The sequence below is a fragment of the Leucopleurus acutus genome (assembly GCF_964270905.1).
Source record: "Leucopleurus acutus genome assembly, chromosome: 4".
In the NCBI taxonomy this organism is placed as follows: Eukaryota; Metazoa; Chordata; class Mammalia; order Artiodactyla; family Delphinidae; genus Leucopleurus; species Leucopleurus acutus.
In genome coordinates this window covers 75731559-75750970 of record NC_139146.1, presented here as the reverse complement: position 1 = coordinate 75750970, position 19412 = coordinate 75731559, and the positions used below count along the sequence as shown (strand labels likewise).

The following is a 19412-nucleotide window of genomic DNA, read 5'->3' as shown; positions in this document are numbered from 1 at the left end:
AGCCTACTGTTGATGGGAAACCTTAACTGATAACATAAACAGTTGATTAACACATATTTTGTGTGTCATATGTATTATATACCGTTCTTACAATAAAGTAAGCTAGAGAAAAAATATTATTAAAATCATAAAGGAGAGAAAATACATTTACTAGTATAAATATATATTTATATATATTTATATATATTTATATTTTATATATATTTATTATATTTATATATTTAAATATATATTTATATATTATATATATATTATATATATAATATATATATAATATATAAATATATATTATATATATTATATATTTAAATATATATTATATATATTTATATATATTTATATATAAATATATTTATATATATTTATATATATATTTATATATATTTATACTAGTATAAATATAAAGACAGTATAGTACTGTCTTTATCGATACAATAAGCTTATGTTGTCTTTTTACAAGATAAATTCTGTCGGTACCTATGTTAATGTAGTCTTAATACAGAACACTGTAGATGTTATATGTATTACTAACACTAGACCTCAAAAATGAAAAGATAATGTGAAAAAATTCATATTTATAGGTATAACAATTCATGCATTGGTAACAAAGAAGAAGCAATATGATTGCTTTATGGTTGCCTAGCCTATACACTAATAAATGAATCGTTATAAAATATCACTCACTTTATGCCTATGTAAAGATGGGCTATCCACTTTAATACCGGTCTTACACATGATGTTGTACACAATGACTACTTAGGCAATGGTGATGGTGACACCAAAATGTCTGATATGGTTTCTGCTGTACAGTTACTAGATTTTCACAAGAAGACTCTCACACATCCACAACAGGTAAGGTTATTAACTGTACAGTATGTTGATGATTCACTCTTCATTAAGTGGAAGTGAATCATCATAAAGGACTTCAACCTAGTAGTCTTCATTCCTAATGAGTAGGAGGAAGAGGAGGGGTTGGTCTTGCTGTCTCAGGTGTGGAAGAGGTGGGAAGGGGAGGCAGGAGAGGCAGGTACACTGTATGTAACTTGATGGAAATATGTCGTAATTTCTGTCTGACTTTTTGCTTTTTTTATTTCTCCCAGAATGTTTCTATGTGGTACCAATTGTTCCACGGTTTGCTTTAGTTTCAGTGCCTGTATCATAGAAGGGTCCATGTTGTAAAAGAAGTCCAAAAAGAGTCTTGAATAATCGGAACCCTACTGCCAGAGTGTCAGTTTGTTTCTGGCACTGCTTCTTCTGTGTCTTATTCCTTATCATCTGGCACTGGTTCGAAAGCACTCATCTCCACCAAGTCATCTTCTGTTAATTCCTCTGATATGGTGACTGTTAGCTCTTGAATTTCTCCAAGATCCATATCTTCACTTCATCCCCCACCATTTTTATTTATTTATATTTTTTATTTTTTTTTACCATATCCACAATCTCTTTCATGATTTCTTTGACTGGTTCTGTCGTAAATCCTGTGAAGTCATGCACAACATCTGGACACAGTTTTCTCCAGCAGGAATTTATAGTTTCAGGCCTGACGGCTTTTCCAGCTTTTCCTATAACAACCGCGGCATCTTCAGTGGTGTAATCCTTCCAGGCTTTCATGATGTTCTTTCTGTTGGGTTTGTCTTCCATGGCGTAGACAGTGCTCTCCATAGAGTACCTTGTGTAGTGAACCTTGAAGATTCTTATGATCCCCTGATAGGGAGGCTGAATTAGAGGTATGTTTGGGGGCAAGCACACCACTTTGACCACTTGGGTCTGACCGTGTTGAACTCATGGGGTTCTGGATGGGAGGGGCGTTGTCCAATATCAAAAGAACTTTAAAAGGCAATCCCTTACTAGCAAGGTACTTCCTGACTTCAGGGATAAAGCATTGATGGAACCAGTCCAGAAAAAGTGTTGTTGTTCAGGTTTTCTTGTTGTACAACCATGTGTTAAAAGACTAGCCTCCGGACTTCCCTGGTGGTGCAGTGGTTAAGAATACGCCTGTCAGTGCAGGGGACATGGGTTCAAGCCCTGGTCCAGGAAGATCCCATATGCCGTGGAGCAACTAAGCCCATGCACCACAACTACTGAGCCTGCACTCTAGAGCCTGTGAGCCACAACTACTGAGCCGGCATGCCACAACTACTGAAGCCCGCATGCCTAGAGCCCGTGCACCGCAATGAGAAGCCTGCGCAATGCAACGAAGAGTAACCCCTGCTCGCCACAACTAGAGAAAGCCCGTGCACAGCAACAAAGACCCAATGCAGCTAAAAATAAAATAAATAAATAAATTTATTTTTTTAAAAAAAGACTAGCAGCTGCTGTTTATCATTTCCCTTTAAGGCTCGGGGTGGGGGAGGGGGTGTTAGCAGCTTTATAGATAAGGGCAGCCCTGATCCTAAACCTGACTGCATTTGCACAAAACAGGAGAGTTAGCTTATCCCTTACTGCGTTAAATCCTGGTGGTTGCATTGCTTCACTTCCTTACTGATAAATGTCCTTTGTGGTATTTTATTTCCCACAATAGGTCACTTTTGCGTTAAAACCTGTTTTTTTTTTGCGTTAAAAACCTGTTCAGGCAGATATCCTTTCTCCTCAATGATTTTCTTAATGCTGTCTGGGAACTTGCCTGCTGCCCCTTGGTCTGCAGAAGTCACTTCTCCTGTTATCTTGACATTTTTTAAGCTAAATCTCTTCCTAAAAGTATCCAGCCATCTTTTGCTGGCATTTAATTCTGCAGCTTTAGATCCTTCACCTTCCTTTTGCATTGCCATCATATAATGACTTCACTTTTTCTTGAATCATATTAGATAGGTACGCCTTTCTTATAGCAATCATGCACCCACATAAAAGCTGCATTTTCAATATGAGATAAAAGGGTATTTCACAAAAAGTGCAAGATTTTTGTGCCTGCTGGTATAGCTGCAGCAACGGCTTCACATATTTCCTTTTCTTTTTTTTGCAATGGTCTTTATGCTGGATTCATTTACCTTGAAATGGTGGGGCAGCTGCAGCTGCAGACCTCAATCTACAGTAGACATCAAACAATTCAACTTTTTCTTGTAAAGTTGTGACTGCTTCTTGGGAGCCCTTTCAGCATCACTAGTGGCACTTTGAATGGGTCCCACGGTGTTACTCAAGGTTTACGGTATTGCAGTAAACACGAAGAAAAATACGCAGGAACTGGGAGAGGAGACTTTTTACTGCAATAGGCAACTTGAGGTAGAGATGAAGGGCTCACCCGGAGAGGATTAGTGTCACATGGAATTTTAAGTGGGTACTTGCAGCACTTGAGCTCCCTGCAATATTAACAGGGGGTGGCTCCGAAATTATTACAGTATTACAGTACGGACTGCAGTTCATTTTATGCAGTTATGATGTAATACTGCACCTTTATGTTTGTTTACATTTCTCGAAACAGCAAATAGCACAGTTTATGGTTTGTGTTTGTTGTGTGCATAAGTTTTGATAAATGTTAACATTTTATAATAGGATTGTGTATATTTTGTGGTAGTAAATGGTAAAATAGACTAGTATCTAAATATATTTTATTTATGACATACCCGTCTTTTTCTTAATTTTTTTCAGTTACTCTAGGCTACACGGTTCATCTGCCAAGTATTTTTAAATTGTTGCAAATCTCCAAAAAAATTTTCTGATATATTTATTGAAAAAAATCCATGAAAAAGTGGACCTGTGCAGTCCAAGCCTATATTGTTCAAGGGTCAACCACTTCTATTTGTCATTACTATTTTTATTTCTCTCCCAGTGACGATTTGCTAGACTGACTCAGACAAGTCATTTATTTGAATACTTTAACATGCTTTAATTTAAAATTACAAATAATTTAGTTTATTGTATTTGACAAATGTTAACGCTTAGTACATCTGTTCTTCAATGTTTTATCAAAAAGTATCTTATAAAACAAGCACTTCAACATTGTGACCACATTAAATACCACTGAATTTTTCACTTTAAAATGGTTAATTTTGTTATGTGAATTTCACCTCAAATATATATTTTAATGCATCACAGTTCTTACAATTAGGTTAGTTCCCCCTTTGTTTTTTTTTTGTTTTTTTTTGCGGTATGTGGGCCTCTCACTGTTGTGGCCTCTCCCGTTGCGGAGCACAGGCTCCTGACGCGCAGGCTCAGCAGCCATGGCTCACGGGCCTAGCCGCCCCGCGGCATGTGGGCTCTTCCCAGACCGGGGCACGAACCCGTGTCCTCTGCATCGGCAGGCGGACTCTCAACCACTGCGCCACCAGGGAAGCCCACCCCCTTTGTTTTTTAAGATTAGAATTCTGCAGCACAGAGAAATTAAGTGAACTTCATTTTCTAATTTGGGATTATCTGAGCAAAGGCATATAAAAATGCTACTAGTGTTTTTTTCCCTAAAATGAGCTCTTACTTTGACTTTGCAAGGGAATGGGTCTTGTAAATCACGTCTTTACTGAAGACAATTTGAAGAAATTATATACTTCAAATCTTGGAATTGGACACACGAGGTACGCCACTAAAGGAAACTGTGAATTAGAAAATTGCCAGCCCTTTGTTGTTGAAACACTTCATGGGAAAATAGCTGTGGCACATAACGGCGAATTGGTAAATGCTGCTCGCTTAAGGAAAAAGGTAAGGTTTTTTTAATGCATTTTCATGATTGTAATAAATTACTGAAAAGAAGTTATTGAGGAGCTTGGAAAAGGGTATTACCCTATTGTTGCTACCTGTTATCTAACTTCAAAGAACAACTGTATCAGAATTAGCTGGAGTACTTGTTATAATTACAAATTCTAAGAGATTCCCCCCCCCCCAGAGTCTGGGGAGGGGCCGGTTGCTGAGTCTGCATTTTAATATGCTCCTAAGGTGATTCTGATGCACTGCTTTGGAGTTGAGATTTGTAAAATTGATTTAAGTATTCCCAGAACTTTGTCCTGCCCTCTTCTTAGCCTCTGCCATTGTCGTTACTATAATACAGTTTTTTTGCTCCAAAATGAAAAAAAATTTTTTTATTCAGACAATTTAAAAAATATAAATATGAAGTAAAAATTATTTAAAAACTCACTATTTAGAGGTACCACTGGAAGTTCCATTCTAAACAATACCCAGGGCATTATTTTTCGCCTAACCCCTTACCCAGATGCTAGACTTCACCTCTACACATTTCGCTGCATCAGGGATGATCAGTGAGGATGGATAGCCACCATCGCCACCACCAAAAAACCTGAGTTGAGAGTCTGCACTGCAGTGTGCCACTCTTACAGGAATGTGTCCTTTCTCTCAGGAGTGTCAAGGGCTGAAAAAGTTAGAACCATAATCCCAAACCCTCCGTCCCCCTCCTCCAGCCACCCACTGCAGGTCTACATTCCATCAAACTTAGTTTTCAAAAGCTTTCCTGTATACCTCCTAAAGCACATTTTTTTTTCCTTTTTTTCCTGTTTGAAAAGATTCAGAGACTTCCCATTGCCTCCAGCAGCGGTTCTCCGTTATTATGCATACATACCTACCATTGGTAGGATGCAGGGTTCCTTAACTGAGCATCTACAGGATGCCTGATCTCTTTCTGTGATGGCAGGCTATTGGGTGAGGGGTGAGTTAAAGCTTCCCCTCTAATGACTGCAACTTTTCTCCTTTCCAAATAGCTTCTGCGTCACGGTATTGGTCTGTCAACAAGTTCTGATAGCGAAATGATCACCCAGTTACTGGCGTATACCCCTCCTCAGGAACAAGATGACACCCCAGACTGGGTGGCAAGGTAATGGTAAAAGTAGGCCGAGTGTGCAGGTCTGGTAATGAGAGCTTGGTCTTGCATGTGTTTGTAACTAAAATTATTCATTCAATTATTTAATTGATTCCAGGATTAAAAACTTAATGAAGGAAGCACCCACAGCATACTCTCTGATTATAATGCACAGAGATGTGATTTATGCAGTACGAGATCCTTATGGAAATCGTCCTCTGTGCATTGGTCGTCTTATTCCTGTATCTGATATAAATGATAAAGGTAATGAACTTCAAAAGAAATATAATTTTATAATGCTTTCCCAAGTCATTGTCCTACTATTGGCACACCCTGAAATCTGTAGGTATAAGGAGCTTATTGAGTAAAAGCTGGGTAAAAAGGAAAAAAATGACACTTAGTTTTCAAAGTACATTTCCTTGAGTATTTCTGAGCTGAGCCATTTTTAATATATTTAGTGGACGTTCCTGTTTTGTCCTGTCTGAGTGGCCTATTCATATCCTTTGCCCAGCTTTTTCATTTGTGCAGTATGATTTCAGCGATTTTCTTTTTGACTTATCAGATGTCTTATTCAGGCCATGAAACCATATTGTTTGAAGGGATCTTGGGATTATTAATTTTATCTTTGGCTCTAGTCAAATGAGGAACCATATGCTCTTAAAGTCATAGTAATGGATATTCTGTGAGCTCTTTTGCTTATCTATTTGGTGTTTAGCTGTTCTCTTGAAATATGTAGCCTCTTTTAAAATTTCTTGAATTCAGTAACTGAATCAATTGTCTTGTGATTTACAGAAAAAAAGTCTTCAGAAACAGAAGGATGGGTGGTGTCTTCAGAATCTTGTAGCTTTTTATCTATTGGTGCAAGGTAAGTTTTATCTCACTCCGCACATCAACTTTTTCCACATGGATAAAAAAAATTTTTTTTCTTCTGATGTCTGCAAGAATACATGTTTATAAATGCAGTTCCTTTTGTGCATTGTGCTCAGCAGTTGCACTGACATTAATGTCCCAGTAATACCTTCTAATCCTGGAACTGGCATCCTGTTTTCAAAATACCATGACACTTATTTTAGAAAGGAAGAATCTCCTCAACAAGTAATAGTTATGAGCAAAACATTTAAGCCAGGATAAAAATGTTCTCTTTAGACTTCATGCTTTTAAAAATCAATAAAATATAGGGCTTTTCATTTTTTTAATTCTAAATTTGAATTTAGGGGTAACAGATTTATGGAAATTACTGCTGGAGGAATACTACTTTTCTTTTTTAAAATTTATTTATTTATTTGTTTTTATTTTTGGCTGTGTGTGGGCTTTCTCTGGTTGCAGTGAGCAGGGGCTATTCTTCGTTGCAGTGCGCGGGCTTCTCATTGTCGTGGCTTGTCTTGTCGGGGAGCACGGGCTCTAGGTGCGGGCTTCAGTAGTTGTGGCGCACGGGCTCTAGAGCACAGGCTCAGTAGTTGTGGCGCACGGGCTTAGTTGCTCCGCGGCATGTGGGATCTTCCCGGGCCAGGGATCAAACCCGTGTCCCCTGCATTGGCAGGTGGATTCTTAACCACAGCGCCACCAGGGAAGCCCACGAATACTACTTTTTAATTTTTTAAGCCAATAGACTTTATTTTAAATTGAGCCATTTTTCCTTTATAAGGGAAGGGACTCTGTGTGCTTTATAACAGATAATTTGCCTTAATTTGACTGGTTTATTTTTAGTCTTCTTTAATATTGTTTCCCAAGATATTACCGTGAAATCTTGCCTGGAGAAATTGTGGAAATATCCAGACATAATATCCAAACTCTTGATATTATACCAAGGTCTGAAGGAAACCCAATGGCTTTCTGTATCTTTGAATATGTTTATTTTGCAAGACCAGATAGTATATTTGAAGGTAAGTAAAGTATCTCTAACTATTGATATAAATCTATTATTTACCTCATTGAAACATGACAATTCTTGGGCCCAAAGGCTTACCTGGTTCTTTGAAGGCACATAGTTATATGTTGTGAATTTTGGGACTGAGCTTACAAGTCATAAAAGATCACAGTTTTTCCTTTTCATCTGACTCTTAGATTTTGTTTTCCTTTTAGGAGTAAGGATTATGATTTTCAGATATGTATTAAGGTTAATTCTCTTTTTAAAGAGTGAATTCCCCCAGTTTATGTGTTTCCACTTTAGTGTTTTTTTGTCTTGCTTTTCTTTTTCAATTAATTAATTAATTTATTTATTTATTTTTGGCTGTGTTGAGTCTTTGTTGCTGCACGCTCAATTCTGTAGAGTTCTAACAAGCTAGTTTCTTAGAATAGTGATATGCTGTGCTATATTATACTAAGTAAAAATTTGTTTCCTTTTCCAAACATTCCAGACCAAATGGTTTACACAGTAAGATACCGTTGTGGTCTGCAGCTGGCAATTGAAGCCCCTGTGGATGCGGATTTAGTTAGCACTGTCCCGGAATCTGCTACGCCTGCTGCCCTTGGTTACGCAGCAAAGGTATTTTCTCTTAATTAACACACAGTGAATTGCTCATTTAGCACTGAGATTAGAAGTCCATGTATATAAAGAGAAACTCATCAATTTACTATAAGGAGAAAGAAAGTGTTGGTTCTTTTGCAAGAGTTACTTATTTTCCAGCCTTTTCATTCAGTGGCACTATTTTTTAATGGGTCCACAAAAAGTTTACCCAAAGACTAGGAAAACGGTCCCTTTCATTTAAAAAAAATAATATCATGACTATATGTAGAATTTAGTGGTAATATTTGCTTATTATTAAGTACCTTCACAAACCACTGGTGTATTTATTCCCTACTGAGTGTGGGTGATAATAAAGTTGTTTATGTTAATTTTGTATAATGTTCTTAGTACTATACTTAATTTCATTTTTCATAACCAGGTAGGATATGTAATTATAGTGATCCTGGTGTATAATACCCAACATTCACTACGTTGGAAAGTTTAGTTTGTGAATTTTTAAAAGAAATAATATGCATACATTTTAGAGAAGTATTACCTTGTTAGATGGATAAGTCACCTCCTGTCCCTCAGAAAATATCTCCTTAGCCTACCGGTTTTAATTCATTTCCTGCTGACAATTTTTAAATATGTGAATTTTTCTGACAGTGATTTATTCTTTGTCATGTGTTCACATTCTTGGTGTTCTTTTCCAAGATAGAGAAATAATATGTGTTTAAGAAAGAAGCATTACAAATTCTAGCAAAATGAGTTGTTTTTCCTACTAAGTAGAGGACTTTCAATAATTTTTCTTTTTGCCTTTTCTTCCCTACAGTTTAAATAGTGAAGGAAAATTATAATCTGATGATGGAGAGCTCAGAATAACAACCACATTTAAAATTTTTTACGTAGATGTTTTAATGGAAGCATGACCTAGAGAAAACAGAACCCTAGAGTTCTCTGTATATGTGCTGCTCATTGTACTTTTATTCCTTCTCTGTCAGTGTGAGCTTCCGTATGTGGAGGTGCTATGTAAAAACCGGTATGTAGGAAGAACATTCATTCAGCCAAACATGAGATTAAGACAACTTGGTGTTGCGAAAAAATTTGGAGTATTGTCAGACAACTTTAAAGGCAAAAGAATTGTTCTTGTAGATGATTCAATTGTGAGAGGCAATACCATTTCACCCATAATCAAATTGCTCAAAGAATCTGGTGCAAAAGAGGTAAGTAATATTAAAACACCTATCCTAAAGCACCAATAATTACAATATGATAGTCATGAAAATTTTATGTTAAAAGTTTTATAAACCTAATTTTAAAACTAACAAACCACAAAATAAAATACTTTTAAATTTGTAGAGTATTGATTACTTTTTCTTTTTGAAGATATGGAAGCAATCCTAGTGTAATAAATTTGACACATTAGGTTATATTTTCAAATCTCAAAGCTTATTCTAACTAAATAGTTCAGTAATTCGAATTACTGAAGTGAGATGTCATTTACAGCTAATAGTTGATCAGATTTAGAAATAAAATCTATTGTGGAGAAAACGGTATAGAAAGCAGTATGACAGTCTATTTAGAAAGCATTACAATAGTAAAAAAGAATAGACACAAATAAACAAACAAAAGAACTGGAAATAGCTCATATATCTACCAGCAGGAAATAATTTAGTAAATCGATACATCAGTATGATGAAATACGATGCAACCATTAAAAACTATTAATTATGAAGACTGCAAAACATGGGAAAATCTTTGCTGTTACAAGAAAGGTAAAAAGTAAACGTAGACACTGATTACAGCTGTGTAAATGTTCCTGACAAAAGGCAGAAAATAATGATAGATTAAAAAAATAGACTAACACAGCTCTTTGTAGTAGTAGTAAGGTTTTTATTATATCCTGTAGATGTTATTTTTCTTTCTAAAAAGGTTAAATAAGAGGTAGGCAAAAGTGTCATTCAAGTGTTAGAGGAAAAAATGAAGATGGTCCTAGGAATATAATAAATGAGAAATGACAGATCAGAAGAAAGAAATGTCCTTGTTAGTAGGTGACAGAAGGAAACAATGGGCATCTCTGTAAAAAGAACCCTTTACAAGTGGCTAACATTTTGAAATTCTTGTTCAGGACACTTTGGAGTCTAGGACAGGGCTGCTCAAGTAGGATTCTTGGTAATGAATTAATTCTAAAGGTAGAATTACTTTTAGAACACTGGAGTTCTATATGTATATCACATGATTTTATAGGATTCTTTTCCACCTATTATAGTGAAAGAAATTTTTTAGTATGCTTTATTACCCATATGTTGTTAAAGTATTCTGTAAAACAATTTTATGTTGTATTTGTCAATGACAGAATTTTGCATAATTGTTCTTACAGTGAATGTCAAACTAATGAATGTGTGAAATGCTTGCTTTCCAAGGTACACATTCGCGTAGCTTCACCACCAATTAGATATCCATGCTTCATGGGAATAAACATACCAACAAAAGAAGAGCTTATTGCCAATAAACCAGAATTTGAGCATATCTCAGATCATCTAGGTAGGTATTACAATTTCTATAAACTTTTATCTTTATTCATTTATTAATAGAAAATCCAAGCTTGTCAATCTTTACACTTTTAATAAAAAATAGTGTTCAGTGTTTATTGAAAGTAAATGTTGTATGTGTTGAGCAGATGAATAGTGAAAGAGCCTGATATGTGTGGACACCATAGTGAATGCTGTGATGGAGAGCTAGGCTAAGGTGAGATCAGAGAAGAAGGAAGAAAGGCTTTCCTAGTAGAGAAAACTGCTAATCAGTTAAAGCCTCCCAAAGGTCAGATCAGAAGAAAAACAAAAGTAATTTCACCACAGATTCTAATAGAATAATTTGGATGTGAGTACAGATCAAAAAGTGAAAAGCTTATGTAGGCTTATCTTTAATAATGAGGTCAGAAGTCTTGGAGATGGAGGTTATCCTTGATAAGACATTTGCCTTTCAAATTCAGGTGAGGTATAAACTATAAATATCACATACATGTTCATCCATGTATGGTACCTCCACACTGATTGTTTACAGCTGTTGTTTCTCTTGACTGGTCATACCTGTACCTTACCAGTTAAATTTTTTTTTGTAACTTTATTTATTTATTTATATTTTATTTTTGGCTGCGTTGGGTCTTCGTTGCTGTGTGCGGGCCTTTCTCTAGCTGCGGCAAGCAGGGGCTACTCTTCGTTGCGGTGCGCGGGCTTCTCATTGCGGTGGCTTCTCTTGTTGCAGAGCACGGGCTCTAGGCACACGGGCTTCAGTAGTTGTGGCGCACGAGCTTAGTTGCTCCGCGGCATGTGGGATCTTCCCGGACCAGGGCTTGAACCCGTGTCCCTTGCATTGGCAGGCGGAGTCTTAACCACTGTGCCACCAGGGAAGTCCCCAGTTAAATTTTTTTTTTTTTTTTTGCGTTATGCGGGCCTTTCACTGTTGTGGCCTCTCCCGTTGTGGAGCACAGGCTCCGGACGTGCAGGCTCAGGCGCCATGGCTCACGGGCCCAGCCGCTCCACGGCATGTGGGATCTTCGCGGACCGGGGCACGAACCCGTGTCCCCTGCATCGGCAGGCGGACCCCCAACTACTGTGCCACCAGGGAAGCCCCCCAGTTAAATATTTTGAATGTCAGCCAACTGATATATTGTGAGCACTCACTCTTTGCCAGGAACATATCTATATTATCATAATAACATCACAAAACTGCTACAATTAGGCAATATTTCCCTTATCTGATAGCTGAAAAAAAATGTCTTAGGAAAAGTAAGTGACCTTGAGCTTAAATCTGAAGTCTTTCGGACTTCAAGATCTGTTATTCAAGATAATGACTCCTAAAGCCTTCTGAAGCCATTCTAGACTTAAATCCTCCACTGCTATTTTAAATTGTTATCCCTTAAATTCCAATTTAAAATTAAAAAAAAAATAATAAAGGCCCTGAGTTTTACTGATTCTGCAGCCACCACCACGCCCGCCTTTTTTTTTTAAGAGAGGCTAATGGAGAAAATTCCCTGGTGGTCCAGTGGTTAGGACTCCATCTCTCACTGCCGAGGGCCTGGGTTCAGTCCCGGGTCAGGGAACTAAGATCCCACAAGCCATGCAGCCAAAAAATAAATAAATAAATTTTTAAAAATTAAAAAAAGAGAGAGAGAGATAGGGGCTAAAGGAGAAATTTTTATTTTGGCTTATGTTTTTCTGTTTGTAACTATTCTCTGTTAAGGCAATTCTTCCTTTCCAAAGGAAGTCTCATGACCTTTTTCCCTGTCTTTCCCCCGTAGGAGCAAACAGTGTTGTGTATCTGTCAGTAGAAGGACTGGTTGCATCTGTACAAGAAGGGATAACATTTAAAAAACAGAAAGTGAAAAGGCAAGATATTATGGTTCAAGAAAATGGGAATGGTCTGGAATGTTTTGAAAAGAACAGTCATTGTACAAAGGAAGATGTTATTGTTCAAGAAAATGGGAATGGTCTGGAATGTTTTGAAAAGAACGATCATTGTACAGCTTGTCTGACTGGAAAATACCCTGTGGAACTGGAATGGTAGCTGCTAGGGGCAGACACGATGTTTCAAAACACAAAGTTAGTGGAGAAGTTATAGTGGTTACACCTCCATTTACTGTTACTCGGTACAGAGTGAAATGCCACATGCTTGTGTTATAAGTTTTGAGATTTTTCTCTGAAAAGGGTACCAAAGTGCTATGATTTCTTTAGTAATCCTAGATAAATATTTTGGTATTATCTAGGAACTTGGATGATCCTTTCAGTTTTATTTAGTAGTTTAGTACTTTTAGTTTTAGAAATCGTGTACATTTAACTTAAGATCATCAACAGTAATGCAACGAATCGGTAAATTTCTGTTCAAGAGAGGATTGCCAGGTACTCTACTCTCCCACAGGTTCTTAGAGAATTTTGTGGAATGTTTGAGAGTTATGGAAATTCAGTTATGGAATATTTTCATAATTGAACCTTGCTAATTACATATAAAACAACAATATGTGGTATTCTTTTTTTTCGCTCAAGCATTGGCTAGCCTTTTTCACCTGGTCAGAGAAGGTAGGTGGTCAGTGGCATTTGCAGGTCCATGCTTTAAAGAGTTTGCAAGAGGTTAGACTAAGGTGTTGTGATGCAAACAGGACATGTGAGTTAAGTATAACATATCATGCAAACCTTGAATCCATTATACCCCAAAGTTACCTAGCATCAAGAGTTCTCTTTAAAAAAAACAAAAAACAGAAGAAACACCTTTTTGTGCCTCACTTTCCCCACCTGTGCAATGAGGTGCTTATATTACTAAATTAAATAACTTGCAGCAGTTATTTTGGTGGTTAGAGCCATTATTCCACCCCTCAGTTTTAAGACAGTGCATGATTATTAGCTTTTGAAATGTTGGCCGTTGGTCTGCAATTGAGATTTCAAGAGGGAGACATACAGCAGTAATTTGCAACCTATCTTTGAGATGCTCTGAGAATGACTGTAAAAACATGGCTGTGCAAAATATTTTCCTACATTTGACTAGAAAGTATGATCCATACTACTTAGTGCACTTATAGTAGAAGCCCAGCAAGTAACCTGGTACATTTGAAGTAAAAAATAATTCTTTAGATTCTAACAAACCTTTTATCCTTAATTTGATTATATGCTTTTTTAATGAAGTGCTTGATCACTTGCAAATATACTGTGTATGCAATGAGATGATCAAGTAGAAACATTGTAGGGGCCAATTTTATGGAACAAGGAGACAACAACTTTTTTCAGTTAGCATGCTCATCTAATTCTGAGCATCAATATATCACTTTTTCTACTTTGTTTTATTGGGATCTAATGAATTAGATTTTTTTAAAGGTTTTTGTTTGTTTTTTAACATCTGAGATTTAAAACTTTAAAATGACTTGCCCTCAACCCTTGTTTATGTAAGATTTTGAAAACATAAAAGTTTGTTTCTGTGTTATTACTATGATTTGGTGTACATAGTGTCCAAATCCACCTAGAATTGTAATATTTATTAATAACCATAATCTTTTGTCTTCATTTGGTAGTTAGTCTCATGTGTTGTATCATGGCAGGCCAAGAGAAAACGTTGACAGCTCTTTAAGCCCATGTGCAGCGGGCAGCAGTGGGCCAGATAACCCTGTGGTGGTACCACAAGCAAACTGGCATCTGAATAAAGCCCTGGGACCATTTGTGTGTATAGCCTCTTGCCTTAAATGTATTCCTCATGGCAGCATATGGAGGAGGCAAGACCTTATGGGTCAGTTTTGAACCAGCCTTACTTTGATTTTTTTAAAAACAAGAGACTCAGGGAAAGTACTAAACCAAAATCTCTGATATGACTTTTGTGTTTTCCATAGTTTTGTTTTATTGAGATGCTTTTATAAAGGAAAATGATACTGTGACAGTTTGGTAATTCTACAAATTTCTTACTCTTTCTCCATCATGGCCTTTTATTTCACAAGTTTCTGAAGTGTGAATTACAATTTTATACCAGTGTAATCTCAAATGTTGTTTAACTGCTTTAAATTTTTATAGATATTGTAAACTGCAGAGCAAATGAGAAATGTGTTTTCACAGGATCTATATTGTGAACTAAACTAAGCCTACTTTTTGTGACTTCCTTGTGATGCGTTGGTGACAAATACATGTAATGAGTACATTGAAATATGTGTGTGTACTTTTTCTAAATAGTGACTTTCAGGTACTGCATTATAGTGAACAGCACAGTGACAGTCACATCCAGGATCCATTCTTGGCGCCAGCTAGTCATATCTATTTCTCTGGTTCAGGCATTTCAGTAAATAGACCATCTCTTATGAACCAGGCAAAACTGCTGGCTGAGTAGGAGGGACAAATAAAGTAAATAGAAATGCAGTGCTAAGTAAGCGCTATGTTAGTGCCAAGTTCTGTGGAGACACTAGCAAGAATAGGGAAGGTGTCACAGAAGAGGAGGCTTAGATTCCCAAACTGCGTGTGTGTGTTGGGGAGGAGTACTTTTAAAAATAAAAATAAAGTAGGTACATGAATAAACTGTGGTACATCCAGACAATGGAATATTATTCAGTCTGAGAAGAAATGAGCTGTCAAGCCATGAAAAGATGTGGAGGGAACTTAAATGGATATTACTAAGTGAAAGAAGCCTATCTGAAAAGAGTACATACTGTATGATTCCAACTATATGACATTCTGGAAAAGGCAAAACTATGGAGAGAATAAAAAAGATCAGTGGTGGGCTTGCCTGGTGCCGCAGTGGTTGAGAGTGGTTGACAGTCCGCCTGCCGATGCAGGGGACACGGGTTCGTGCCCCGGTCCGGGAGGATTCCACATGCTGCGGAGCCTGCGCATCCGGAGCCTGTGCTCCGCAACGGAAGAGGCCACGGCAGTGAGAGGCCCACGTACCGCAAAAAAAAAAAAAAAACAACAAACATCAGTGGTTGCCAGGAGCTGGTGGGGAGAGGGATGAATAGGTGAAGCACAGGGGATTTTTAGGATAGTGAACATATTTTGTATGTTACTATGATGGTGGATACATGTCATTATATATTTGTCCAAACCTGTAGAATGTATGACACCAAGAATGAACCCTAATGTAAACTATAAATTTTGGGTGATAATGATGTGTCAGTGTAATGATCACCTGTAACAAATGGACTACTTCCGGGGGGGGATATTAATAACGGGGAAGATTATTTTATGCGGGGGTAGGGGGCATATGGGAACTCTGTACCTTCTGCTCAATTTTGCTATGAACCTAAAACTACTTTAAAAAACAGTCTGTTTAAAAACAAAGATACCAGGGTCCTACCTCTAAAAAAAACTATCAAAATAATACATGCATATAGTTAAAAATGAAGAAAATAAAGAGGTCACTGCCCTCTCCAGTCCTCTGTAGTGCATCCACATTTAAATATTTTTCTGTTGTTAATCTCTATGTTTTAAACAATTAGCTCATACTATTTACTTCTTACTGTACCAACTTTAGATATTATCTCTCTTTCTTCCCTGGAATCTAGCAAAGTTTGCTCTGACAGGTAGACTTAAGTTCATCATATTAATATGATTAACTCAAGTACTTGAGTTTCTGATGCCTTTCTTAGGGTTTCAAGTAGGGTGTAGTCAACTCCTCTAAGGAAAATTGCCTTCATGTTTCATAAAGAGGTCAAAAAGAAAATCCAGCCCTCTCAGAAAAAAACTGCTCATTCAGACATTTTAGAGAAAACTGCAAAAAATGCCATGTAAATTTATGTTTTTGTGTGCAGAAATTGTCTTCTCATGTAGCTGAGAATTTGTTGGATGGCAGGAACCAATGCTTTTAACCTTTTTAGAATTTCTTTTTTTTTTTAACATCTTTATTGGAGTATAATTGCTTTACAATGGTGCATTAGTTTCTGCTTTATAACAAAGTGAATCAGAATTTCTCACTGCACTATGACAAACAGAAAATGATTACACAACGGAGACGCAAGTGGGTGCCTGCACTCTACCTCAATCATTGAAGATTGCTTGTTTGGCTCCACTGCTGGTATGTTAGATGTGATGGTTAATTTTATGTTTCAGTTTGGCTAGGCTTTGGTGCCATGTTGTTCAAACACCAGTCTAGACGTTGCCTGGAAGGTATTTTTTTTTTACCTGGGATGAACGTGTAAATCAGTAGGCTGTGAGTAAAGCAGATTACCCTCCGTAATGTGGGTGTGCCTCATCCAGTCAGTTGAAGGCCTTAAGAGTAAAGACTGAGGTTTCCAGAAGAAGATAGAATTCTCAAGACCGCACCCTAGAAACCCTACCAGAGTCTCCAACCTGTTTCAAGACTGCAACATCAATTTTTTTTTTTGGCCACGGCATGCAGGATCTTAGTTCCCCAACCAGGTATCGAACCCGTGTCCTCTGCAGTGGCAGCGCAGAATCCTAACCACTGGACCGCCAGGGAATTCCCTCTAGAGAACTCGAACGGGCTCTTGCAAAGAGCCTAACTTCCCTCATCCCTCCGTTCTTTCACAATCACCTGACAAAAATGCCAAACCCGAATAAACCCATGGGCAGCTGAGCTCCCTTAGAGTAAATCACACACTCTTGTCCCAAATGTGATGTGGGCTACAGTGCTACCAGAGCATATAACAGGGACCTAACCTTGTCTTGGGGTAGGGTCAAAGGTTTTCAAATTTTTTTGTTGTTGTTGTTTAGAAATTTTTTAAGCGTATTTTTTATTTTTTTAATTTATTTATTTTGGCCGTGCTGCGTGGCATGCGGGACCTTCCCTGACCAAAGTTCGAACCCGTGCCCCTTGCAGTAGAAACGCAGAGCCTTAACCACAGGACCTCCAGGGAAGTCCCTCAAAATTATTTTTGAAATAATTTTTATTTTCAAAAGAAACAATGACATTGACAACTGAGAGATGAGTTGGGAAGTAGCTGAAGAGAAGCAGTGAAATGAGAATGTACCAATAAATGTGCAAAGGATCAGCAAGGTACTGGGGCAGGCATTTGGTACTTGTTGGGAATTGGAATGATGTAGTAAATAGATGGGGAACAGTAAAAAGATAGTTCAGGAAACAGGTGCAAAACACATGAATCTCTGCTGTCAAGAAGGGATTAAATGAAGACAGACTTGGAAATAATGCAGCTGTTACAGGTTCTATGAGAAGTGTAAGTCACCGTTTGGGAAGGCTTGTACCCTGTTTAAAATCTAATAAGCCACTTTGTTACTGTTTCGTGGTAGCGGACATGAGATTCCTGAGTCAAAGAGAACTTCATTACTCATGGCAAAAGCAGTAGCCGGAGCTTCATGTCTGTCAATTCTCCATGCCTCCTAAGTCCCCCTCGGGTAACTAAGATAGACATAGATGGATGTCTGCACACACAGTGGGTTGCGTTACAGGAAAGGAATACTAAGTTTGGGGGGATTCATTCCTTTTACAGTAAGTGGAAGAAAGCTTGCTGCTTGGGGAAGACATTACCTCAGCTCTGAATATTGATCACCCCCAACAGCCCTGAAAAATGACCTGGATAAAGAGCAGTCAGTACCTTGCATTCTTTGCGTACCCAGCAAAAATTTGCAGGGACACTCGAGGCCCATGGCAAATTGATTTTCCCAGTGGTATGCTACGTTTATGGGATGGGGGTTGGAGGAGGATAGGTAAATTCTCATACAAGGCTTGAAGAAAGGCATTGAGGAGGTGATGTTAGAACTGTTTTCATAAGAGGAATAAATGTTGATCAAGCAGGTGTGGGGAGGGAAAGGGTTTTTCAGCCTGTGACTCAGCCAAAGCACAGGTGTGGAAACTTGATAAGGGTTTGGTAGGCTCAGAAGACTTACTAGGGTCTTATTATAGCTGGCTCTTAAAGTACCAGGTGTGGGGAATGTGGAGCATGGGGTGAGGAAGCAGTAGCCAACTGTGAGGGATTAGGCTAGAAAGATAACGAACTATCTTTTTTACCTTGCAAGAGTCTGAATGTCATGCAGGCAATCAGAGGCCACTGACGCTTCTTAAGCAGGAGAATGCTGTTACTGCTCTGGTGTATGTTTTAGAATGATCGCTCTAGATTACCAGGTAAAAATGAACATAGTCTTCTACATTTGCTCCCTCTTAGACCCCCTGAAAATGACAGTGAAGGGATTTTTAGAGTCACAAACTCTCAAGGATAGAGCGAAAGAGATAACAGAAACAAAATTTTAAAATCAAAAGCAAAGGGCTCAGGGAATTCCTGGGCGGTCCAGTGGTTAGGACTCTGCGCTTCTACTGCAGGGGGCATGGGTTCAATCCCTGACTGGGGAACTAAGATCCCGCATGCCGCATGGCGCGGCCAATAAATAAATAAATAAACAAACTCATTTATTTTTTAAAAAAAGCAAAAAAGCAAAGGGCTCAGCTGATTTGGAAAAGCTAGACTAAACCAGCAGTGAGCAAAGCCAATAAGCAATCCTATTTACATCATAGAGCACCCTTCAAAACTGAGAAACTGGCGTTTGGAAGCAGGGGTAAAGATGGTAACTAAAAGGATTGGAAATTCACTTAGGAATGAGTTATACCCTTATGCTACCTCCCATCACCCTTAAGCTTAACTCTGAAGGCCGTTTTGTTTGGGAGAGAGTAAAACAGAGGGTCTTTGGAGGACATCAGGCACCTGGAATAGAATTAAGTGAAAAATTTTATACTGAATTCTGAGACCCTCCTCCCACCCCTGCAGCCTTTTCTCTCACTTGATTTTCAAAACACTTGCTC

At 37.9% G+C, this 19412-nt stretch overlaps 1 protein-coding gene across 2 annotated transcripts in view; it reads left to right on the top strand.

Moving 5' to 3' along the window:
* The window catches only part of PPAT (phosphoribosyl pyrophosphate amidotransferase), a 37313-nt gene extending 22480 nt beyond the window's left edge, over nt 1–14833 (top strand). The window contains exons 3-12 of one of the 2 annotated variants that reach the window (XM_082838580.1): nt 4420–4626; nt 5637–5749; nt 5853–5998; nt 6527–6599; nt 7466–7617; nt 8092–8219; nt 9182–9403; nt 10604–10724; nt 12481–12568; nt 14266–14833. In XM_082838580.1, coding sequence (XP_082694706.1) covers nt 4420–4626; nt 5637–5749; nt 5853–5998; nt 6527–6599; nt 7466–7617; nt 8092–8219; nt 9182–9403; nt 10604–10724; nt 12481–12568; nt 14266–14461 — 1446 coding nt within the window. In that variant the 3' untranslated portion in view covers nt 14462–14833. Of the gene's footprint in view, nt 1–4419; nt 4627–5636; nt 5750–5852; nt 5999–6526; nt 6600–7465; nt 7618–8091; nt 8220–9181; nt 9404–10603; nt 10725–12480 lie in introns of both variants that reach the window. The other variant, XM_082838579.1, reaches the window with a different exon arrangement.
* The last annotated feature ends 4579 nt before the right edge of the window (nt 14834–19412 follow it).